This window comes from Macaca fascicularis, chromosome 16 (genome assembly GCF_037993035.2).
Source record: "Macaca fascicularis isolate 582-1 chromosome 16, T2T-MFA8v1.1".
Taxonomy (NCBI): Eukaryota; Metazoa; Chordata; class Mammalia; order Primates; family Cercopithecidae; genus Macaca; species Macaca fascicularis.
Genome location: NC_088390.1, coordinates 64961152 through 64985924, shown reverse-complemented (window position 1 = coordinate 64985924; position 24773 = coordinate 64961152). Strand labels below are relative to the sequence as shown.

General features: G+C 51.4%; 2 protein-coding genes across 3 annotated transcripts; one reads left to right on the top strand and one right to left on the bottom strand.

Annotated features, from left to right (window-relative positions):
* Nucleotides 1–1683: 1683 nt before the first annotated feature.
* LOC107127784 (uncharacterized) lies at nucleotides 1684–11006 on the bottom strand. Of its 2 annotated transcripts, none has more exons than XR_012425915.1 (7): nucleotides 10854–11006; nucleotides 7867–8106; nucleotides 6349–6419; nucleotides 6037–6144; nucleotides 4398–4541; nucleotides 2215–2406; nucleotides 1684–2076 (listed from the first exon to the last, which is right to left on the bottom strand). XR_012425915.1 is itself a non-coding variant. In XM_065531635.1 (7 exons), the coding sequence occupies exons 5-7, from the start codon at nucleotides 4398–4400 to the stop codon at nucleotides 1923–1925; spliced, it is 327 nt and encodes a 108-aa protein (XP_065387707.1). In that variant the 5' UTR covers nucleotides 4401–4541; nucleotides 6037–6144; nucleotides 6349–6419; nucleotides 7867–8106; nucleotides 10854–11006; the 3' UTR covers nucleotides 1684–1922. The 2 variants fall into 2 exon arrangements, 1 of the variants encoding a protein (XP_065387707.1); XM_065531635.1 differs by having other exon boundaries at nucleotides 2237–2406.
* Nucleotides 11007–12572: 1566 nt separating this feature from the next.
* On the top strand, nucleotides 12573–22848 carry LOC102135871 (leucine-rich repeat-containing protein 37B-like). Its single transcript, XM_065532203.2, is given in 10 exon segments — nucleotides 12573–12588; nucleotides 13485–13772; nucleotides 13774–13845; nucleotides 13938–14239; nucleotides 14241–14420; nucleotides 14919–14995; nucleotides 14998–15164; nucleotides 17238–17809; nucleotides 21196–21390; nucleotides 22662–22848. Coding segments are annotated over 9 exon segments (1911 nt in total). The 5' UTR covers nucleotides 12573–12588; nucleotides 13485–13613.
* Nucleotides 22849–24773: the final 1925 nt, after the last annotated feature.

Here is a 24773-nt window from a genome sequence, read left to right as displayed (position 1 = left end):
CTTGGCTGCATCCAGGGCCCTGAGCTGCCATCCAGAAGTTTGGAGAGAATGGGCTGCCCCGCGAGGTAGTGAAGTCCTGGGCACAGGAGGTATTCAAGCTGCTGTGGAAGGGGAGGAGGCTAGATTAACTGAGAGTTCCAGCCAATTGAATCGAATCTGTAGATTGCACACTCCAGCCCTGTGAGGGCAAGGACCTGGATCCTGCCCCAGGGAGGACTGCCCAGAGTCCCAGAGCACCCATCTCTTCCTGGCCCTTCTCAGGCACCCTGAATAGGTGGGGACAGCGCGCGCATGCATGCGTGTGTACATGTGTGTGTGTAAAGGGGAGAAGTGAGGGAACTAGATGTGTCCGGTTCCTAGAATGGCTTCTCCTGCCTCCCCCACACGCTTGGCCTGAAGGGATGGGGTTATGGGTTTGGAGGATGAGGGGTCCGCTTTTCTGGGCTTAGCACCTTGCACAGAAATGGAAATAGCACCACAATTGTGTTTCTCCTCAAGTCCTACTCCATCTGGTGTGTGCAAATGACCTGGAAGTAGAACCAGATCCTAAAAGACAAAGAACTTCTAGAGGATGCAGCTGCTTGGCTCAGATTAATTTTTTGTTTTTGGAGATAGGGTCTTGCTCTGTCACCCAGGCTGGAGTATAGTGGCATGATCACAGCTCACCATAGCCCTGACCTCCTGGCCTCAAGCGATCCTTCTGTCTCAGCCTCCCAAGTAGCTGGAACTATAGGCACATGCCACCACACCTAGCTAATTTTATTTTTGTAGAGACAGGGTCTTGCTATGTTGCCCAGTGTGGTCTCAAACTCCTGGGTTCAAGCGATCTGCTCACCTCGGCCTCCCAAAATGCTGGGATTGCAGGTGTGAGCCACTGTGCCCGGCCTCTGGTTGATTCTTAAATATAAGGGATGTCTGGATAGAGAGAGGGTTTTGCAAGAGAATGGTTTGGGTCTGGGAGAGGGAGTCTGAAGTCCCAGCATTTTCTCTGGCAGCTTAAGGGGATGGGTGGTGAATGGGGAGAGGAGTGGATACTTCTTAGGGCCAGGGGTTCACACCCTGGAGACATACCTGGATGTGAGGGTAGGATCAGGGCAGGGGGCTCTTCCCCCACCAGGTCTCTCTGATGGCCATGGGAGCCCCCAGAAGAGAGAGCCACCCTCACACCCAGCTTCTCAGGGACAGGCCCTGGCCAGGCTCCACCCTTTCTCCTGCTCTGAAGTCCAGGAGGCGAAGGCGGCCCCCTATACTCTGCATGCTGAGGGGCAAAGGCACCTCTTCTTGTTACTGTGCCAACTCTGACAGCCCAAGCTGGGCTGTTTGGTAGAAACTTGAGCCAGGTGGGAGTTGGGGTGTGTCTAGCTGAAGCCCCTCCTTTGAGGTTTCTTCTCTCACCTCTGCTCTCCCTCCGGGTTAGAGCCCCCACACTGGTGCCATCTGTGCAGGACTACCAAGGCAGTAAGTGTGTTCTCCAGGACCTGCATCTGTGTCTCTATCACGGGGTGGAGGGCCAGACCCACAAGGCCACGTATGGGTGACGTGGAGGAAGGTGGATGGGTTACCAGAGGAGGACCCCCAACAGCTGAGGTCTTTTTCTCCCACAGCAGAAACTCCAGAGGCCCCCTTCCCCTCCAATGGACTGGTCCCTCCCTGACCCCAGGCCCACAGAAGTCACTGAAGCAACAGAAATTTGTCTTTATTGTTTCCACTGAGGGGATGAGGACGGGTTGAGGCCCCTCTCAATATAAAGGGGTTGGTGGGAGAGAGGCGTCTGGAGGCCAAGGCCCAGCCTGGAGAACGAAGCTCCCCCGCCTGGGCGCTGTGTCTCCCCGAATGCCCGCCCCCAGGAGCTTCCTCTCTCTATCACCCAAGCTTCCCCCAGTCCCGAGGCCCCTGGCTCGGTGCCAAGCGTCCAGGCTGTCCTACCTGGGGCCCCGGGAGGAGGTCGGTGGTCGGGGTTCCGAGGTATTCAGCAACTGGGGGTTCGTGGTGGTCCATGGAGGGTATTTCGTGCCTTTCGATGGGGAGGCGTTCGTGGCGTTCGCAGTTTTCTTGTGGTTTTTAGATTTCTTCGGGCTGGGAACAAGTCTTTGCAGTCATGAGGCTGCTCCCCCAGCCCAGCTCGGGCTGCGATGTGCGTGGGGGTGCCTGGTGGGGTCCGTGTCCCCCCCTCCGCGCCCCCCCGACCCCTCCGCCTCCCGCTTTCCTCCCTACCTCACGCCCTCCGCCGGCCCACCTGCTGTTGAAGAGCTTCCCTATGTACTTCTTGAAGGAGCCTAAGTTCAGCCAACTGGCGGCCCTGGGCTGTGGCACTTGCAACTCCTCGCCCAGGGCACCCTCGGGCTGCAGCAGCAGCAACACAAGGCCCACTATGGCCAGAGCGAATACGCAACGCAGAGCCGGCGTCTGGAGGGGGCGGGGCAGACAGAGCCGCGGGCGGTCAGGTGATGCGGGGACTGGGGTCAGCGCGGCGCCCCGACCGGAGCTTGCAGGTGTGCCGCGCGGTGGGCAGGCTGGGGTGCAGGGGTGCTCAGACCGAAGGACGTGTCTATTTCTGGGACACACACCAGTGCACAGACGCCATAAGGAACATCCTGGTGCCCGGAGCAATGATGCACACCTGGACATGCCCTGTGATGCAGGCAGAGCATCAAGGTGCTGTGGCTCACGCCTGGAATCCCAGCACTTTGGGAAGCCGAGGCGGGCGGATCACCTGAGATCAGGAGTTCAAGACCAGCCTGGCCAACATGGCGAAATCCTGTCTTTACTAAAAATGCAAAAATTAGCCAGGCGTGGTGGTGGGCGCCTGTAATCCCAGCTACTCGGGGGGCTGAGGCAGGAGAACTGCTGAAACCCGGGAGGTGGAGGTTTTAGTGAGCTGAGATTAGGCCACTGTACTCCAGTCTGCCCAACAGAGCCAGACTTCCTCTAAAAAACAAACAAACAAACAAAAAAACCCAGAAAAGAAAAAGAAAAAAAAAAAAAAAATGAACGGGGAGACACACCCTAAGGTGGACACATGAGGATGGCATAAAGCCATTGGTCAGCTCCCTATCCTCACCGACCTCTCTCACACAAACTCCTTGCTTGTCCCCCTCTTTTCTCCCTGCTGTTCCTGCAAAATGACAGTCACTCTGTTCTCTGCCTGGAAGACTCTTCCTCCAGACATCCTCATGGGCCAGCTCTGTCTCCCCTTGTAAGCATTAGCTCAAAATCCACCTTTTAAATGGGTCCTACCCTGCACACTTATTTAAAATTGCAACCCAGTCGGGCGCAGTGGGATTACATGCCTGTAATCCCAGCACTTTGGGAGGCCAAGGTGGGAGGACTGCTTGAGCCCATGAGTTCGAGACTAGCTTGGGCAAAAGACAGACAGCCTGTCTCTACAATTTAAAAAGTAAATAAATAACATAATATTGCAACCCAACCCCTCATCTTTCTGTATCTTTTTCTTGCTTTATTTTTGCACTGTTTTTTCTTTTCTTTTTCTTTTCTTTTCTTTCTTTCTTTTTTTTTTTTTTTTTTTTTTTTTTTTTTTTTTTTTTTTTTTTTTTTTTAAGACAAGGCCTCCTTTTGCTTTCCAGGCTGGAATACAGTGTCGGGATCATAGCTCACTACAGCATCAAACTCCTGGGCTCAGGCCATCCTTTTGCTTTGGCCTCCCAAGTAGCTGGGTCTACAGGTGCATACAATCATGCCCAACTAAATTTTAATTTTTTGTAGAGATGGAGTCTTGCTATGTAGCTCAGGCTGATCTCAAACTCCTGGCCTCATGAGATCCTCCCGCCTCACCTCCCAGAGTTCTGGGATTACAGGTATGAGCTGCCACATCCGGCCTGCACTTTCTAACTTACTATATTCTGTACTTACTATATTTGTTGTCTGAGTCCCTTCCCAGCAACATATCCTCCCTCAATGTAAGCATCATTAATTACAGCTGGGCTCTTCGCCTATTTTGTCTATTGATGGATTACAAGCACCTAGAACAGTGCCTGGCACTTAGTAGATACTCAATAGTACATATTAAATGAATGACTAACAGTTACACAGAGGAAAGCCAGTCTGAGGATTCACACACCCAATGCACAGAGAATTTTGTGCCTGCAACACACAATGATTCACAGACTATGGTGCCCATAAACATGATGCACACCCCCAGAGCTCCTAAGCCCCTCAGCCCTCTTTTAACCAGGAACTCCCCTCATCACCATCACCCCAAGCAGGAATAAGAAGCCGTAGTAGCTATCCTGGCCCTCAGAATGGCAGACGAGGCTGCCTTGGCCTATCTCCTTCATGCCCTTAGTGGGCCTGAGGAGGGGCCCTTGGTGCCAGGCCCCATCCCCAAGCTCCTAGAGAATACAGCTGATGCGGGCCCAGACTTGGCCACCAGACATTACCATGGTGCTGGGCAGCTGCAGAGGAGCTCAGCAGAGCGTCACTGGCCCGGACCTGAGGCCCTTTATATTCCTAAGCATCCATGCCCCCTTTTCCTCTGAGGCTCCACTCCCAGCATAGTCTTCTTTTCCTCCCTGTGTCATGACCTGAAAGTCCAGAACAGAGAGAAGGTGGGGGTGGAAGCACATGGGCTACCAGCTGTTCTGACCAGGTCACAGTCCCTGCCGGGGGCCCAGAAGTGTGGGTGGCAGAGGCAGGGAGGCCTGGGGTGTCAGGTAACTTTTTGCTCTGGGGTTGAGAGGGGACTGTGCTTTTCCCAGGGGTTACTGTCAGAGTTTGGAAGGGGGTTATTCTGAGACCAGATACCCCTCCCCATCTGGCTAGATCCAAGGTACCTTTGCCTCCTTCCCCTGCAGGGCTGCTTTGGGGTCCCAGCATCCATATTCCCTGCCCCTAGGCCTGCTGCCATGGGGAGGGGGTGGAGTTGCAGTTTCTGGTTTCAGGATTGCAGGCCCCGCTGCACAGCCTGGAGATTTTCTCAGCCTGCCTGACCATTTTGGAGCCCCTGAGGCATGACCTGCTGAGCCTTCTGGAGGGCGGTGGGTCTTGGCTGCTTGGATAATGGGCTTAGGCCTTGGCTGCCTCAGGCCACAGAGCCTCAGCTGTGTGGCCTGTCAGGAACCCTCTACCTCCTCAATATTGCTGCTTTTCTGGGGCAAGTTGTAAAATGTGTGCCAATTCTTCGTGCCTACCCCAACCCCAGAAGGGGCACAGTAGGAAGAGCAGGGACTTCTGGATGAGAATCCTGACTTCACTCCCTCCTGACTGTGTGACTTTGATTAGGGGACATTATCTCCCCTGAGCCTCCACATCCTCATCTGTGAAATGGAGCTGGTTGCATCCTGGCATAGGACTGTTGTGAAGATGAAGTTGGGTGATGTAGCTTAGCCTCTGGGCAGCTCCCGGCACATGCTAGGTGATTAACAGGCGTGAGCCCCTCCACTCATAGAAGAACCCCCTCCAACCTTTTTTTTTGGAGATGGAGTCTTACCCTATTGCCCAGACTGGAGTGCAATAGTGCGATCTCGGCTCACTGCAGCCCCTGCCACGCAGGTTCAAGCGATTCTCCTGCCTCAGCCTCCTGAGTAGCTGGGATTACAGGTGCCTGCCACCGTGCCCTACTAATTTTTGTATTTTTAGTAGAGATGGGATTTCACCATCTTGGCCAGGCTGGTCTTGAACTCCTGACCTCGTGATCCACCCACCTCGGCCTCCCAAAGTGCTGGGATTACAGGTGTGAGCCACCATACCTGGCCCTAAAAGAACCCCTTCCTCCCATCTCTACTTGTCCCAAGAGTGTCTCATCTTCTGGCCTCTTCTTATTAAAACTTGCCCTTGGCCAGGCATGGTGGCTCATGCCTGTAATTCCAGAACTTTGGGAGGCTGAGGTGGGAGGATCACTTGAACCCAAAAGTTTGAGTATGCCTGTGGTCCCAGGTATTGGGGAGGCTGAGGTGGGAGGATTGCTTGATCCTGGGAAATTTAGGCTGCAGTGAGCCAGGATTGTGCCACTGCACTCCAGCCTGGGTGACAGAGCAAGACCCTGTCTGAAAACAACAGCAAACAAATATACAAACCAACCCTGCTCTGAGTGGGGGTGAGAAATTCAATGTCAATGTCACTGAAGTTTATGGGATGACTCAGTAGCCAAGTGAGACCAGGACCGCATTTCTATGGAGGCAAGAATCCCTAGAAAAAGAAATGAGAGTCCCGTGATAAATTTCCATAGTACAGGTGGGAGGAGATATCTGGGGATCAGTGTACCCTAAATACCAGCACACAGGCTATTCCTTATCCCCATTAGTCACAGCCCAGTGCTGAAGAGCTCAAGAGCTCCCCTCCCCCAAGAGCTCAAACCATGTGTCCCTTGCAGCCTTGGCTGCCCATACAAACCCAGACTCTTCTGCAGGCACTGGAGGCTCTCAGGCCCTAGCTCTTCCAGACTCCCTTACTCATTCCAGGAACTGTAGAGGGATACGGGGAGGGAGGAAAGGGGGAAGAGAGGAAAGGAAGCAGCTCAGAGGCTGCCTGCTGCTCTCTGAGGGCAGGAGGTGGCAGCCCTGCAATGGGCAGGATGAGTGAATGTGGCTTGAGGACACAGCTCCGGGTGGGTCTCCCTGTCAACTGCCTCTTAAACTCTGACTGCAAGTTCCCACTTAAATGGAACTTCCAAATTCACTGTGGAGTATGTGCCCAAATTCCCAGAGTGCAGCAGGCCAGGGGCTATGGCCTCCACTTTTCAGAGAAGAACACTGATGCAAAGAGAAGCTACTCAGACACCTGGTGCCGGCACAGCTGGGGCTAAACTCGCCATTTTGACTCCAAGTCAGTGTGTGACCATTTGGACCAGCCTATTTCTGAGGCCCCTGAGATAAGCCCCATGGGCTTCCTGTGAGGCATGATGGTTCTCAAATATCATTCTCTGCTACCCACTGTGGAATGGACCCAATGACAGAGTGACCTTGAGTCTCCTGGCTGACTTGCCCCAGACTGACCATCCCACCCACTCCGGGACCACTGCTCTCCTCTCTGCTGGGTGTGGCCCAAAGCTGGCCTCCCACCAGCTCACTACTTCCTACCTGCCCTCCAGTGCATCTGGGTGCTGGTGACGTCCCATAAGAGACACAGAGAGAGGCCATTAGCTCGGATGCTGACCGTGGAGAGCAGCTGGCCTAGGAGGGGCATGGCTGCCCTGTACAGCATCACTGCATTTTTTTTTTTTAATGTCCCATCAAAGCCCTTTCTCCTTGGTGACCTGTGTTCTCCCTTCTAGACTGCATGCTTCCTGAGGGCAGCTGAGGTCTTGTTCAGCTCTGAACCTCCAGCATCTAGCACAGTGCCTGGCTCACTGTGGGCCTCCATGGATGCTTAGTGGGTGGGTGGAAGTGGGAGGGAGGCAGGAAGAAGGGAGAGAGGTAAAACGAGAGTGGAAGGGAGGGAGGGACTGATGGATCAATGGATGTGATGAACAAAGGGACAGATAAAGGAGCGAACAAATGCATGGCCTGGCTCATGTCGTCGGGCCTGGAACCAGCTGCTGCCTGTCCTCATGTCTTCATGTGCCTTGTTTTGCGTGTGTGTGTGTGAAGAAGCAGAGGAAGGTAACTGGGGGACCCCCATCTCATCTGTGGGCTCCTCCAGGAATGGGCTGTCTCCTTCTCTCTTGGATCTTTCTTGCTCCTCTCCTCCCTGAAACCTGAGGCTGGGCCACACCTGGTCTTCAACTGTCTCTCATTAACTCCCAGGACTCTTCTCATTTGGAACTGTGCTAGGGTAGCAAGGGCAGTGTGGTCTGGGCACAGGTGCCAGGGGAGAGGAAAAGGCGGCCTCTCCCAGCCTCCTTCTCCCAGAAGCCTTCTTCCCCCGCCCCCACCAGCCCTCCTCCTCCCATAGCCCACCTCCCCACCTTACTTGAGCAGGCCCGTCCTGCCCTCCAAGCTGTAGTTCCAGCGCTCCTGCCGGAACTGGAACTGGCACTCCAGGCTGAGGTGCACGGCGTCCCACAGGGTCTCAGCCAGGCTAGGCTTCCTCCCACAGAGTTACTTCTGCCGCCAGGACAACTTCAGCAGGTCACACTGCTTCAGGTGGGCCCTGCCCTGTGCCGGGGCCGCCGCAGTGCCCAGTCCTGGGAAGGGCATCAGGACCTCCCGCCTGGTCAGGCAGGAGAGGGCGAGAGGAGGGAGACGGGTAAGCCTTGGGGATGGTGGTGAGGGGCAAGTGAAGGGAATGGGGCCTCCTTGGGTGCCCCCAGTGTGGGTGGAATATACGTCATTCCAGGGCCCACCCCAAAAGAAGTAACCTTGTTCTGGGACATCCTGGCCTCATAGCCAGGGTAAAAGAGCTAAGGTAGGCTGGGTGTGGTGGCTCACGCCTATAATCCCAGCACTTTGGGAGGCCAAGGCAGGATGATTGCTTGAGTCCAGGAGTTTGAGACCAGCCTAGACAACATAGCGAAACCCCATCTCTACTAAAAATACGAAAATTAGCCAGGCATGGTGGCACAAACCTGTAGTCCCAGCTACTTGGGAGGCTGAGGCAGGAGGATAGTTTGAGCCCAGGAGGTGGAGGCTGCAGTGAGCAGAGATTATGTGGCTGAACTCTAGCCTAAGCAACCGAGTGAAACCCTGTCTCAAAAAAAAAAAAAAAAAAAAAAAAAGAGAAAAGAAAATCAAAGGTAGAACCAGGCAACGGCTCCTTTTGTTTGTTTGTTTGTTCATTTGAGATGGACTCTTGCTCTGTTGCCAGGCTGGAGTTCAGTGGCTCGATCTCCACTAACTGCAACCTCTGCCTCCACTTGAACCTTAGGTTCAAGTGATTCTCCTCCCTCAGTCTCCCGAGTAGCTGGGACTACAGGTGCGTGCCACCACACCTGGTTAATTTTTGTATTTTTAGTAGAGATGGGATTTCACCATGTTGGCCAGGATGGTCTCAATCTGACCTTGTCATCCACCTGCCTTGGCCTCCCAAATTGCTGGGATTACAGGTGTGAGCCACCGTGCCTGGCTGCAGTAGCTCTTAAGGTGCCACATCCTGCTTAGATGTGGCACTTATGTTGCTGATGTGTCACTGGTCAAGGTAAGTCCTGTGGTCAAGCCAGGAGTGGTCAGAGAAGCCCACGTTCCTCTGAGCCAAGGGCACAGCTCTCCTGTTTGGAGCCACCTGCCTTAATCAGGACATCTGACTGGATGCCACGCCCTCTCTGTATGCCCCAGAAGTTAGAAGCCTCACTGGAGGGTATGTGGCCTGGCCAGGCCCCAGGTGCCCTCAGAAATCACCCATAGATTCCACACTCATCAGGTGCAGTCAGCCCACCATGGAGCATATCTCCGAAACCTCCGAGCAGAGACAGATGCTATCGGGCTCCCCCTGGCCAGCCTGGCCCTGGGCTCCTCTCCCAGACAGGGTGAGGGCAGGGACCCGTTAATCATTAATCTGGGGGCAAATGGGTAATTTTCCAGTCCACCAGGTCTACACTCAAACCCCTCCCTGCAGCCTGGCAGGAAGCCCTCAGAGCCTTCGCAGGTCCAGAGCAGAACTGGATGTCAACTGTAGCTGAAGAGGCCACGCCTTGACTGGCTTCCAGTGTGGAGGGCAGCTTGGGGGCTGCAGCTACCTTGCCCTCAAATGTCTTCCTCCTCACACTGAGGGCTGGTGTGAACGGTGACTTCTGCTCACACAATTCCTGTGTTTCAGAAATTGGACCTCCCTGGTGGCAGCTGATTGACAGAGGGGAGAACAAGCAGGGAGTGATGGAAATTTTGGCCAATGAAGCTTTATATCCTTCAAGACCTGCCTCAAATGCCGTTTTAAGAATAATAGCTATGATTGTTTTTTTTGTTTTGTTTTTTTTTTTTTTTGAGACGGAGTCTCGCTCTGTCGCCCAGGCTGGAGTGCAGTGGCCGGATCTCAGCTCACTGCAAGCTCCGCCTCCCGGGTTCACGCCATTCTCCTGCCTCAGCCTCCCGAGTAGCTGGGACTACAGGCGCCCACCACCTCGCCTGGCTAGTTTTTTGTATTTTTTAGTAGAGACGGGGTTTCACCATGTTAGCCAGGATAGTCTCGATCTCCTGACCTCGTGATCCACCCGTCTCGGCCTCCCAAAGTGCTGGGATTACAGGCTTGAGCCACCGCGCCCGGCCAAGAATAATAGCTATGATTGTTATATCATCATAGCTACATTATATGTCATATGATATGATATATAACACATTATTATTATTACTACTTGTTTTTGAGACAGAGCCTCACTGTGTGGTCCAGGCTGGAGTGCAGTGTCACGATCTCTGCTCACTGTAACCTCTGCCTCCCAGGTTCAAGCAATTCTTCTGCCTCAGCCTCCTGAGTAGCTGGGACTACAGGTGCGGGCCACCATGCCTGGCTAATATTTGTATTTTTAGTAGAGACAGGGTTTCACGATGTTGGCCAGGCTGGTCTCGAACTCCTGACCTCAAATGTCCACCCACCTCAGCCTCCCAGAGTGTTGGGATTATAGGTGTGAGCCACCACGCCCAGCTCAAGCTGTGTTCTTGTCTGGGACTCCCCTATAGTATAGAGTGGAGGCTCAAAGTTGGTTTGTCTAACTAAAGGCGTCATCCTTGATTATGACCTCTGACATCTAGAGAGTGCCAGAATTCCCTAGGCTGCACTTGGTCAGGAACATGCACCCTAGTGTTTCAATCTCCAAACATTAACATTTTGCCTAACAACCAAACTATTCAGATTCAGGTTCCTTTAGTAATGCCTATTTCCTCCCCCCACCCCACACAGCAAGCGGGCTGTACGCTTCATTCTCGTTAGCAGGACTAAACATCTCTGCTACACTTGGTACCAGGCTAGCCGGTTGGAGGACCCCTAATTTTCTGCCTCCTAATTCTAACAGTTGACCCATGTGTACTCACCTTCATATCCTGCTTTATCTCACAAAGGCTGAACTCCGTTGTTCAGGCAACCACCCAGAAACACATGAATACTATCATTCTCCTCCACCAAGTCCAGTATCCGCACCTCAAGGAAAACAGCTCTGAAGTGGAATGCCCACTGCTTCGAAACCCAAATGCTGAGTACAGCGCCCCTATTCAGAAGGAAGCAGCCAATCAGCAACACCCCTCTTCCTTTTATATTAAAGTAAAAGGCAAAAATGTTAGTCCAAACTGTACCATGTTGTAAGCTCCCTGCTATTTTGCAGACCTCGCTCAAAGTGAAACATTTCACAGAGGTTCAGGCGGTGAGAAACATCCTACCTAACCACCTGACCACAGGGCAGACAAAGCCCAACTAAAGAAACATCCCTGGCCTGGCACGGCGGCTCACACCTGTAATCCCAGCATTGCCGGAGGCTGAGGCGGGCAGATCACTTGAGGTCAGGAGTTCGAGATCAGCCTGGCCAACATGGCGAAACCCCATCTCTACTGAAAACACAAAAATTAGCTGGGTATGGTGGTGTGCGCCTGTAATCCCAGCTACTCAGGAGGCTGAGGTAGGAGAATCGCTTGGACCTGGGAGGTGGAGGTTGCAGTGGGCCGAGATCACGCCACTGCACTCCAGCCTGGGTGACAGAGTGAGACTCCATCTCAAAAAAAAAAAAAAAAAAAAAAAAAAAAAGAAACATCCTTGTCATATCTTGCTGGACAAAGATCCAAGGAACACCATGATGACATCCTGCTGGAACAAGGGCCAGAACCACCTCATGATGGGAACATCTCATCGGTGTCCTGCCAGGCAGCAAGCCCTACTGCCCAGACCCCTCTGCCCCTTACCTATCCATTGCCCCAGCCTGTAAGTAGTGGTGGGCTCTGGCATTAAGCTAGTCTCCCACTTCTGTAGGGTTTATGCTGGACGTAAAACCTGCATTTGCTGTTGAGCTGACCTCTTTCTGTGTGTGTGTCTTTCTTTAACCCTTGCTTTTTCTTCAAAACCTAACAACAGTAACATATGGTACAGGTTTGTAGCCTAGGAGTCCTAGGCCATCCCATATAGCCTAGGTGTGCTGTAGGCTACACCACCTAGGTTTGTGTAAGTATACGCTATGATGTTAGCACAATGGTAAAATCACCTAATGACACTTTTCTCAAGCTCCTCACATGGCAGGCAACGCATAACTGCATATGAAAGCTCTTAAATAGGGATTAAGTTTCTAAATTAATCTCAAAAGAAAACAATCGTTATTTACTACATATGAAATGTTCTTTTTTTTTTTTTTAAAAAAAAAGGAGCAAAAGTGTTTCATTTCAGTGATAACTTAATCTGGAGCTAGAGTGTTTTATTTAACTTTCACCCCAAAGTTGCAAAGTGTTTTATTTTGAAGGTTTTCCCTGTAAAATAAATATTTTAATTCAATTTAAATAAAACCCACCAAGAAAACCTCAAGCTTTAAGAAGTCTCGCTTCCTGTGAAATGTGAGAGGAAGTCAGCACTGATTTCAGAAATCTGATTATAACAATAGATCCATCCCTAAATGAAGTGAATCTTGGAATCCCTTCCACTTTAAAACCATTACTATGCACCTTATGCCTCTGCTAGGCACTGGAGTAAGATGAAGCACCTTCTTGGAGTTTACATGCTGGTAATTGTGCCAGACAGTAATAAAATACGTAAGAATGGCTGTGGGGGAAGTCAGCTGGGTCCTAGTTACAGTCGCATTTCAGGACATTATTTAACATGTTGACTTTAACAGCCTAAGCCTCTTCTCCATGTGTGCACACAGGGTAGATCTCTGAAGGGTGGCGCTGTAACTTCTAGGGTAATGGCTGTGTTGAGTCAAGGCAGGATGACAGTTCAGCCTCCTCCCAGGCTAGTGCAAAGGGCTCTTCACTCGGATTAAAGCCTTCTCTTCCAGACTGAATTGCCCACCCCCAACACCTCTCCTACAGAAAATGTGGAGTCCTCGCTTGTTCCCTGGCAGCCCCTACCTAGTAGGGTGGTGAATTCATTATCAAACATGCAAAACATGCAACCAGAGATAACGAAAGTTTAGCGAAAACAGCAACATTTTGGAATAAATGACTGTAATGTGCGTGGTGCCTGCCACCCGAACTGGCGCCCATTTTGCAGGTCAGTTGCTCTCCCTGGAAGGAAGAGTATTCTCGGATTTCACCTTGGAGGAGGAAGAGTTCAGGCTGCCAGAGCCGGACTAGCACTTCTGAAGATCCTGAGGGGAGGTCCTGTGACTTCCTTGAGAAGCTCAGCCTCGACCCCACCCCACCCCACCGCACCCCACCCCACCCCACCCCACCACCACAGGCTGCTGGAGTCCTGGGACCACCCAGGTCTTCGGCCCAAATCCTTCCTCGCTAAGGGAAGGGGAGGGGTGTTCTGGTGGGGCCAGGGTGGGAAGGGGACGTTGGGCGGGATTGTGACATAAGATCGCCCTGGTGACATGGACAGATCTGGACCGAGCCTAGTAAAGGTGGCGTAAATAAAGGTGTCATAAAGGATGGGGCGGGGCGCGCGTTTGTCAGGTTTGTCTCAGGGCTGCCAGAAAGGCTCCCGCTCAGTGCAGGAGTGTCATGTCCCAGCTGCGTTTCTGGGGCCCATGGCCCCTCTTCACATGGCAACTATTGTGGCTACTAGTCAAGGAGGCTTAGCCTCTGGAGTGGATCAAGGACCTCTAACCCCCTGCAGCCGACTGAGCCCTGGTCTTCCGGCTCATCCTATCTCCCATGGGAATCTCCCCATGCACTTACTCCCCTGGCAGAACCGGGGGCTTTGATTACCTGGGGCCCTCTGCTTCCTCGCAGATGTCAGCCCCACCCCAGAAATTGACTGAGAATTTGGTTCGGTTCCTGGACATGGATTCAGCTGGAGAGCTGCCCCGCCCCCCAGCCAGAGCAGTTCTTGGCTGCACACCAGAATCTAAATGATAGACAGACTGGACAAGAAAGGCTCCCAAAGGTGGTTCCAATGCTCAGCATCCAATGTCACCCAGCGTTACAGTTGAACCTTTGGACCTGTGACTTACCATCACTCCAGAACCCACTATGGAGGTGGTTCCAATGCTGGACTGGGATCAGAACCAGACCCTAGTTCAGCCTCCTCACCTCAAAAGTAAGGTTCAAACTGCAGATCTAGATCAGGCTGCAGATCATCAGGCAGATGAAATACTTGCTCCACCTCTAGACAGTAAGGATTCAAAAGCAGACAAGTTTATTGTTTCTCCCAAGAACACGAAGAAAGATCTAGCTCAGCGTCAGAAGCTTGCTAACATTGTTGGAACTCCACACCGATTTATATCAAAACCTCAGCAGAATGAATATTCACGTATGGATATACTGTATCCCGGCTGCCTGCCCAGAAATCTGGGTGAACCCAGATGAGCCTCCAGGACTCCCTGAGCAAGTTGGACTTTGTCAATTCCGTCTAGAACCCAAAACTCAAACTGCAGAGACCCTTGAAGACATCCAGTCCTCTTCACTCCATCAAGAAGCCCCAGCGAAGATTCCATGGCTCTCTGAGGAGGTAGAACCTTCTCTAACCCATCAGGAGGCCCCAGCTCTGCCTTCACAGTTGCTTCAGGGGGTCCACTCTTCTTCAACAGAGCAGGAGAGCCCAGCACAGCAGCAACCTGCCTCTGAAGAGACTGTAGCTCCGCCATTGATACATCATGAGGTAAATGTTCCATAGAAAAGTTAGAGTGAAACTCAGCACTCATGCTTGCCCAGTGTCACAGTGAAACCTGTGGATGTGGAGCTTGTGGTAACTCCAGAGCCAGGTAAGGAACTTACATCAAGCCAGGAACAGGCCGCTGCTCAGCCTCCAGAGCACCCTGAGGAGGTGGACTTTTCCTCAACCCAATTAGAGGCCCTAGCTCAGACACTAGAGTACCCTGAGGAGACGAAACCCTCTGTAACCCAGCAAGGGACCCCAGCTGAGCCTCCAGGTCCTCCTGTAGAGGCTGAACCTTCCCCCAGTGAGCAGAAGCAGCCAGCTCAGCCTTCTGAGTTTCCTGGGGGGGTTGAACCTTCTCAGACCCAGCAGGAGGCCCCAGCTCAGCCTCCAGAGTCCTCTATGGAGAGTCTAGCTCAAACTCTACTGAATCATGAGGTATACTTCAACCTCCAGGTGAGGATCAAGCTCATTATAACTTCCCCAACATTACAGTTAAACCTGCAGATACGGAGGTTACCATAACTTCAGAGCCTACCAAGGAGGCAGAATCTACCGAATCCCAGCAGGAGGCCCCAACTCAGCCTCCAGAAAAGGTGAAACCTTCTGCAAGCCAACAGGAGGCCGCAACTGGGCCTCCAGGTCCTCCTATGGAGTGTGAACTTTCCCCCAGTGAGCAGGAGCAGCCAGCTCAGCCTTCTGAGTCTTCTGGGGAGGTTGAATCTTCTCCAGCCCAGCAGGAGGCCCCAGCTCAGCCCTCAGAACATCATGAAGTCACAGTTTCACCTCCAGGTCACCATCAAGCTCAGCATTCAGATTTGCCCAATGTCACTGTGAAGCCTCCAGATGTGCAGCTCACCATAGCAACAGAGCCTAGTGCAGAGGTGGGAACTTCTCCAGTCCCCCAGGAGGCTACAGCTCAGCTCTCAGGGCCAGGTAATGATGTAGAACCTCCCACCATCCAGTACGGGGGCCCACCTCTGCCTCCAGAGTCATTGGAAGAGGCTGGACCTTCAGCAATTCAACAGGAGACTTCAGTTCAATCTTCAGAACCTATTAATAATGAGAACCCCTCTCCAACCCAGCAGAAGGCTGCAGTTGAGCATCCACAGACCCCTGAGGAGGTTGAGTCTTCTCTAATCCAGCAAGAGGCCCCAGCTCAGACTCCAGAGCTCCCTAATGTAGTTGTAGCTCAACCTCCAGAGCATCAGGAGGTAACAGTTTTCCCTCTAAATTGTGATCAAGTTCGACCTCCAACATTTCACAATGTCACTGTTAAACCTGTGGATCACGTGGTTACCATGACTCCAGATTTCACTAATCAGGTTGCAATGTTAACCCAACAGGGGGCTCCAGCTCAGCCCTTAATGTCCCCTGAGCAGTTTCAACATTTGAAACACCAGCAAGAGATTATAATTCAGCAGCTAAATAACCCTGAAAATGATGAACTTAGTTCAATCCATCAAGAGCCCACAACTCAGCCTCCAACTCAGCTCTCCTCAGACTTTGAAAGTTCATTGAATGATGAGATGATATTTTCACCTCTAAATCTATCTTCAATATTCAGAAGTAATTCAACTTTGCCTAATACCACTGTTAAAAATGTGGATATGGAGCTTACCCTACTTACAGCAGTCACTATGGAGGTTGAACCTTCTCCAGTCCAGCAGGACAACCCTCCTATTCCTATTGAAGAGGCTGACTTTTCTCTAGCCCAGCCTGACCTCCCTTCCCCACCTCTGCATTCCCCTGAAAAGACTGAATCTCCAGTCCAGCAAGAGGCCACAGCTCAGACTTCAGATTTCCCTAAGGAGGTAGAGCCTTCTCCAGTCCAGCAAGAGTTCCCAGCTGAGCCACCAGAGCCCCCTAAGGAGGCTGAACCATCTGCAACCCAGCAGGAAGCCTCAGGTCATCCCACAAAGTGCACTGAAGAGATCAGTCCTCCACTGCAATGGGAGATAGCAGCTCAGCCATCAGAGCCACCTGAGACGGTCGAGCTATCTCCAGTCCTACAGCAGGCCCCAACTCGGCTTTTAGAGCCACCTAAAGAGGTAGAATCCTCTCCAGTCTAGCAGGCAATCTCTGCTCAGTCTTCAGACCCCCGCATGGTGATAGAACCCTCTCTGACCCAGCAGATGGTCTCATCTTTGCCTCCAGAGTTCCCTCAGGAGGTGGAACCATCTCTAACTCAGCAGGAGGTTCCAGCTCAGATTCCAGAGACCACTATGGAGGCAGAACCTTCTCTGACCCAGCAGGAGGCTACGGTTCAGACTCCAGAGCTCCCTAAGGAGGTAGAATCTTCAAGGCAGCAAATGGTCCCAGCTCAGCTTCCAGAGCCACCTAAGGAGGTTGCAGCTCAACCTCCAGCTCATTATGAGGTGACAGTTCCAACACCAGGCCAGGATCAAGCTCAGCATTCAATATTGCCCAGTGTCACAGTTCAACCTTTGGACCTGGGGCTTACCATCATTCCAGAACCCACTATGGAGGTTGAACTTTCTCCAACCATACAGGAGACCCCAACTCAGCCTCCTAAGAAAGTTGTACCCCAACTTCTAGTATATCAAGAGGTAACAATTCCAACACCAGGTCAGGATCAAGCTCAGCATCCAATGTCACCCAGCGTTACAGTTCAACCTTTGGACCTGGGACTTACCCTCACTCCAGAACCCACTACGGAGGTTGGACATTCTACACCCCTGAAGAAGACTCTAGTTCCTCCAAAGCATCCTAAGGTGACACTTCCACATCCAGACCAGGTTCAGAACCAGCATTCACACCTGACTCAAGTCACAGTTCAACCTCTGGCCCTGGAGCTTACCATAACTACAGAACCTACTACAGAGGTTAAACCATTTCCAACCGTGGAGGAGAACTCAACTCAGCCTCCAGACCCGGGGCTTGCCATCACTTCAGAACCCACTATAGAGATTGGACATTCCACAGCCCTGGAGAAGACTACAGCTCCTCATCCAGACCAGGTTCAGACTCTGCATCGAAGCCTGACTGAAGTCAGAGATCCACATACTGAGCTAGAACCTACTCAGGATTCATTGGTGCAGCCTGAAAGTCACGCCCAAAATAAGGCTTTAACTGCATCAGAGGAACAGAAGGCCTCCACAAGCACCAACATATGTGAGCTCTGTACCTGCGGAGATGAGACACTGTCGTATATTGATCTCAGCCCAAAGCAGAGGCTCTGCCAAGTGCCTGTGCCAGAGCCCAACACCTACAATGGCACCTTCACCATCTTGTAAGAATCACCTTTCCTCAATTGTCTTCTGTGTCCTGCCTCACATGGCAGCCTTTTCCTGGGCGCCTTCCTGGGCCGCCTTTATCTCCCCAAGCCATACTGACAACTGACTCTGCTTTCACTTTTCTTGTCAACTCTTCCTTCTCCTCATTCTCCTTTAATGTTAGGCCCCTTCTCCAATCTTTTGCTTGTGATTGCTCAGCAACATACATCTTAAATGTACAAACAAATTATTGAGTGAAAGAAGTGATACAGAAAATAGTATGTATAATATGATTTCATTTATATAATGTTATATAATGTTCAACGTGGCAAAACTAAACTATGTTATTTATGACTGGTATATAATAGGTAAAATTACATTTTATTTTATTTATTTTTGAGAAAGGGTCTGCGGTGGTGCAAACACGGCTCACTGCAGCCTGGACCTCCCATGCTAAAGCAATCCCCCCATCTCAGCCTCTCCAGTAGCTGGGACTACAGGTGCACACCAACATGCCCAGCTAATATTTAAATTTTTCTAGAGACAAGGTCCTGCTGTATTGCTCAGACTGGTCTTGAACTCCTGGGCTCAAGCAGTCCTCCTGCCTTGGCCTCCCAAAATGCTGTGATTACAAGTGTGAGCCACCGTGCCCAGCAGAACTATTTTATTTATTTATTTATTTATTTATTTATTTATTTATTTTTATTTTTATTTATTTATTTTTTTGAGACAGAGTCTCACTCTGTTACCCAGGCTGGAGTGCAGTGGTGCTATCTTGGCTCACTGCAACCTCCGTTTCCCAGGTTTAAGTGATTCTCCTGCCTCCGCCTCCTCTGAGTAGCTGGGATTACAGGCACACGCCACTACCGCCTGGGTAATTTTTGTATTTTTAGTAGAGACGGGGTTTCACCATGTTGGCCAGGCTGGCCTTAAACTCCTGACCTCAGGTGATCCACCCGCCTCAGCCTCCCAAAGTGCTGGGATTACAGGCGTGAGCCACTGCACCCGGCCAGAGCTTCATTTTAAAAGCAAGAATATTATTACAAAAGTCAGGATAGTGGTTACCTATAAGGGTTAGAGAGAGGGTTATGATTGGAAAGGGGCACACTGGGGGCTTCTGGGATCATTAATTTATTTCCTTGTTGCTGAAATGATGAGAGACGTATAATCTCCACCCTCACCGAGTTGTCATCACCCTGGAGAGGAAGGAGGCAGCCAAAAGAGAGAAGTATTGTCTTGTAGACTTATTAGGTTCACACAGTATCGTCCTTCTCCAGTGTGCAAGGCGTTGTCTAAATAGGTCCAGTGAAAGCACTACAGAGTAGCCATCTTTTAAAAAAATTGTTGGCCACATTTTTAAGTTCACAGGGGAGGGGGAATGTCTCATCCTCCAGCCCTCCTGAGCCTAGGCCCTGTGTGAGATGTGTCACCATTTCTTGGACACCATATTGAAACGAGAAACGTTCCTTTGTGCCCCTTGCAGGGCATGGGACAGGGAGAGTGACTTGGTTCTTCAGTGCCCTGCTGCTCAAACCTTTAGGGGAGCATACAGACAGGCAGGATGTGGGGCTCCGATCCCATGCAGTGTCTAGGGGTGAATGCTTACAGCTCCTGAAGCCCCAGTGGGCATGTGTTACCGTGTGCTCTTTTAGTTTTGCCGTCTATAGGCGGCTTGTGTTAACCAGCTCAACTGGACCCTCTACCTTGTCGCCAGGACAGAGGGCTTTCTGTACCCCAGGTTCTTGCCTTGGTGTACCGGAAGAATTGGATCACACCTGGGCTTGCAGAATGAGTGCAAGATTTTATTGAGTGAAGGTAGCTCTCAGCAGATGGGGAAAGCCAGAAGGGGGTGGAGTGGGAAGGTTTTCCCCTGGAGCCAGGCTGCTGAGCAGCCCGGGCTGTCCTCCCACTGCCCCAGCCAAACTTTGCCTCGTTCTGGCGGTTGGTGGCCTGCCCAGCGTGCTCCCCTCAACGCCCTCTCAATGTCCAGCTGCTTGTGTCTTCTTCCGCTGATCTGCTCCTGTCCATGTCCTTGTATGTGTGCCTGTAAGTGTCTCAGGGTTTTTATAGGCACAGGATGGGGGTGTGACAGGCCAGGGGAGGTCTTGGGAAATGCAACATTTGGGCTGGAAAATGAAAATGCCTGTCCTCACTTAGGTCCATGGGCACAGGCCTGAGGGTGGAGCCCTAGCCTGAGACCACACCCTCCTCTACCAGCACTCTCCTTCCCCAATTCCGTATCATTTAAAGGGACCACGCCCTTCCGTATCATTTCCTCCCCTGAACAGGTACATCTAACTGTTGTTAGAATATGGACAATGACCGGTGTTTTGCTGGAGCATGGATGGAGCTAGAGGCCATCATCTTCAGCAAACTAACACAGGAGCAGGAAACCACATACAGTATGTTCTCACGTAAGTGGGAGCTAAAAGATGAGAACTCATGATCACAGAGAAGGAACAACAGACACTGAGGCCTACCTGAGACTAGAGGGTAGGAGGAGGGAGAGGAGCAGAAAAAACTACTGGGTACTAGACTTAGTACCTGGTAGTGATGAAATAATCTGTACAACAAACACCTGTGACACAAGTGTACCTATATAACATACATGCACATGTATCCCATAAGTTAAAAAAAAAAAGTTAGGCCGGGCGCCGTGGCTCACACCTGTAATCCCAGCACTTTGGGAGGCCAAGGCGGGTGGATCACAAGGTCAGGAGATTGAGACCATCCTGACTAACACGGTGAAACTTCATCTATACTAAAAAAATACAAAAAAAAAAAAAAAAAAATTAGCCGGATGTGGTGGCAGGCATATGTAATCCCAGTTACTCCGGAGGCTGAGGCAGGAGAATGGCGTGAACCTGGGAGGCAGAACTTGCAGTGAGCTGAGATTGCGCCACTGCACTCCAGCCTGGACACACAGCAAGACTGTCTCAAAAAAAAAAAAAAAAAAAAAAAAAAAAAAGTTAAATGTGCAATGTATCCCTTAAATTAAAAAAAAAAAAAAAAAGGAAACAATCTGGAAAAAAAGAAAAATGATAAATTAAAAAAAAAAAAAAAGAAGACAATGCTCCTAGCACCCCCATCATTCAGGAATTTCCAAGGGTTTTAGAAGCTTTGTGTTAGGAACTGGGGGCACAGACCAATATATATTTCTTCTTATGTTACACTACCCCAGATAGGAAAACAGAAATTACTCTAGCTATTTCAAACAAAAAGGGGTTGTATATAGGCAATTAGTCCTTATCACTGGAGGGGCTAGAGGTGGTGAAGGTTGGGGAGGAGGAGGTTGCACCACTGGCTTTCAGGCTGCTTTACCACAGCTGATTTCCAGAGGGTGGAAGAAGTCAGGAAACTCGGGAAACCGCTGCTGAGGTCCTTGCAGCCCCATGGTCCCCAGGCTGGTGACTGGTGGGGGAGTATGGAGTCCAGCTGACCAGAGCCTGCACATGTGCTGCTACGGGGGAGGAAAGGATGACTTCTACCTCCTTTCCACATTCCAAATCCCACGTGACTCCATTTTATTGGCAGCACCCCGCTGGCAAGGGAGCCTTGATGTGTGCTTCCTGGGCTTCCGGCAGCTGCACAGAAAGGGGTGAAATTGGTAGGTGTTTGGGTGTCAAAGGGTTTGCAAAAGAAGAAGGCAGGGAGTCTACGGTGGAGTCACATGGTGGAGACCTAACTAAGTCAGAGGCCTGGAGAGGTGTCACTCTAGCTGGGTGGCAGGTGACACACAATCATCCCGAGTTGATTGGAGAAACACCTGGGATTGACTGGGAGTTTTTTCTAGAATGTTTTCACTGGAATGAAAGCTGAGCTGTCTGTAGGCCATATAGTATTGGAGAAAACATAGCCCTCATTGACAAAGGTTGCCAGAGAAAAGGTGTCCACAGGAAAATTCAGGGGTTTTCTTTGTTTGTTTTGGGGTTTTTTATTGGAGACAGTCTCACTCTGTCGCCTCAGGCAGTAGTGTGATCTCAACCTTCACCTTCCAGGTTCAAGTGATTCTCCTGCCTCAGCCTCCCAAGTAGCTTGGATTACAGGCACCCACCACCATACCCCGCTGAATTTTATTTTATTTTTTTTGTAGAAACAGGATTTCACCATGTTGGCCAGGCTGGTCTTGAACTCCTGACCTCAAGTGATCCTCCCGCCTTGGCCTCCCAAAGTGTTGGGATTACAGGCTTGAGCCACCACACCTGGCCAGGAAATTCAGTTTCTGAAAATACACCTGTGGATCTCTAGCCTTGAACATCCTTGTATGCTGCTTTAAATGGCTGATCCTCAGTGCCTCCCTTCCAACTCACACGCTTGCTTCCCTACATCAATCTCCCAGAAAAAGGGACCTATTTTATTTATTTTCTTTTGTAGAGATGGGTCTCACCTTGTTGCCCAGGCTGGTTTTGAACTCCTGGCCTCAAGTGATCCTCTGGCCTTGGCCTCCCAAGTTACTGAGATTACAGGCGCGAGCCACCACGACAGGTGAAGCCTATATTAAGCCCTTTTATGCTCACTCTGCGGTACTGCAGAGAGGGCAGGGAGGAAGCAGAGGTGCCCCGGCGTCTTCAGCTGGAGGTGAGCAGGGCGCTGAGGGTGGGAGAGGCCGGGAGCCTGGGGATGGGAGGCAGGACCGCACCTTCACAGGGACACTGCCACCCCTATCCCGGAGGTCAGGACCTCTCGCCCAGCTCTGGCTCTGAGATCCTGGAGGAAGGGAGATGCTGTTGCTACCCAGAGCCACTCCCATTCCAGAAGAGTGAAAATCCTGAGCCTGAAGCAGAAGTGGAACCGGTTGGAGCCGAGGTTTTAAAGAATGGCGTTGGGAAGAGGGTCTGGCGCCGCCCTGTGGACTGTTCCGGCTCGCAGGGCTGAAGGCTCCGAAGACCGCGACCTGCGAACCGCGAGGAGGTTCCACGCGGATGGGGCCACAGCCCCCGCCGGAGCCCCAACACTAGCCCTGGACTTCTCCACCGACTTACGACATGAGAGCTCAATATCTCCTTATTTAACGCACTGTTGTATCAGGTCCCTGTCGCAGCCACTGGCCCTATAGCCTAATAAAGGAGCGGGTGCACGCATTGGGTTGGTGAGCTACCGCCACAGCAACGCGCGTCCTAATCAACCATCCCAAACGGCGGCTGTAATAAGGTTTTCGCAGGCTTGGGCTTCAACGCCGGGCCGGCCGCTGTGCTCTGCGGCTCCCTGAAGGCCTGCGGATCGGCCAGGGGTCTGCGTTCTTTCTGGGCCGAGGCTGAAGAAGCAGCGACTGCACCAGAAAGGCCTTCTGGGTGAAGGTGGAAGCGCACGGGGCCCGCGGAACGGCCTAAGGCATCTTCAGGCGTGGGCTTGGAATTGGCAGGCTTTCGTTTCTGCTTCATTCCATGGCTAGTGCAAGCCACGTGGGCAAGCCTGAAGCCAGGGGGCGGGAAAGTACCCTCCACCCACAAGGAAACCATGGCAAGTGGTGGGTGCACGTAGGGATGAGGAATGGGGCCAATAGTCTATCTATCCCATGAGGAGCCCTGCTTTGGGGGTTGCACACTCGGTCTGCCCTTGCAGTGGTGTCTGTCACTATGAAGACCCCGCCACAGGTCGCCATCAGGTCAGGGACCCTGACAAGGTAAGAAGCACGTCTTCCTCTGCACACAGCCCCACTCCCTTCCCCCCATGCCTAACACAACACTCCCTTCCCCCATGCCTAACACCACACTCCCTTCCCCCCATGCCTAACACCACACTCCCTTCCCCCCATGCCTAACACCACACTCCCTTCCCCACCCATGCCTAACAGAGAGAAAGGAGAGAGACAGTTCTTGAGCCAGGTTCTTCCTGCTTGAGCTTGGTGTGTCAACCAAAAGAGTCAAACTCTGTAAAATATTTGAAGGGATTTATTTTGAGCCAACTATGCATGACCAATGGCCCATGACAGCCTTCAGGCGATCCTGAGAACATGTGTCCAAGGTGATCAGGCCACAACTTAGTTTTACATGTTTCAGGGAAACATAGGACATCAATAATATATGTGACATGTAGAGTGGTTTGGTCTGGAAAGGCTGGACAACTGTAATGGGGTTGGGGAAGCGGAGGACTTCCAGGTCATAAGTAGATCCAAAGATTTTCTGATTGGCAATTGTGGAAAGAGTTAAATTATTGTCTAAAGATTTAAAATCAACAGAAAGGAATGTTTGGGTTAAGATAAGGGATTGTTGAGACCAAGGTTTTATCATGCAGGTGAAGCCTCCAGGTGACAGGCTTCAGAGAGAATAGACTGTAAATGTTTCTTATCAGACTTAAGGAGTCTGTTCTATCAGTAAGTCCAAAAGGAGGGATGGTATAATTAGGCATGGCTGGGCCCCCCTTCCCATCATGGCCTGAACTAGTTTTCAGGTTAACTTTGGAATGCCCTTTGCTGAGAGGAGAGGAGGAGTCCATTCAGATGGTTGGGTGAGCTTAGAATTTTATGTTTGGGTTTCAGCTGGCATCCAGTACCCCTTCCCCCAAGTTTGGGGCCCCTCCCAAAGGAGATAGGCCTGGGTCTCTCCTCACATCCTTGGGGGTCTCAGAACTGCAGACTCAAACCTTTTGCCTCAAGGAATCCCTTTGATGATTTGCGTAAACGCTTGGAAGGATTCAAACCTTTGGGAAGCTTGGGGGGCTGCTCTGGAGCTGAGACACACCGAGTCTATCTCCCTCCATCCCCCTTTTGTCTTGTTCTCACCCTGAGGCTGCAGGCCTCAAGCTTTTTGGCTGGATTCTTCCCAAAGCCGGTTGGGGGTGCCGGTACTGTAATCACCTGATGGGTTCTTCCTGCCTGCTGCACAGACAAAACCAATCCACTGAGACCATGGCACTGCAGTAAAGAAAGAGTAATTGACACAAGGCCGGCCACACAGGAAACAGTTATTACTCAAATTAGTCTCCTCCAAAACTTGAAGATTAGTTTTTCAAAGATAGTTTGGTGAGCAGGGTCTAGGGTCT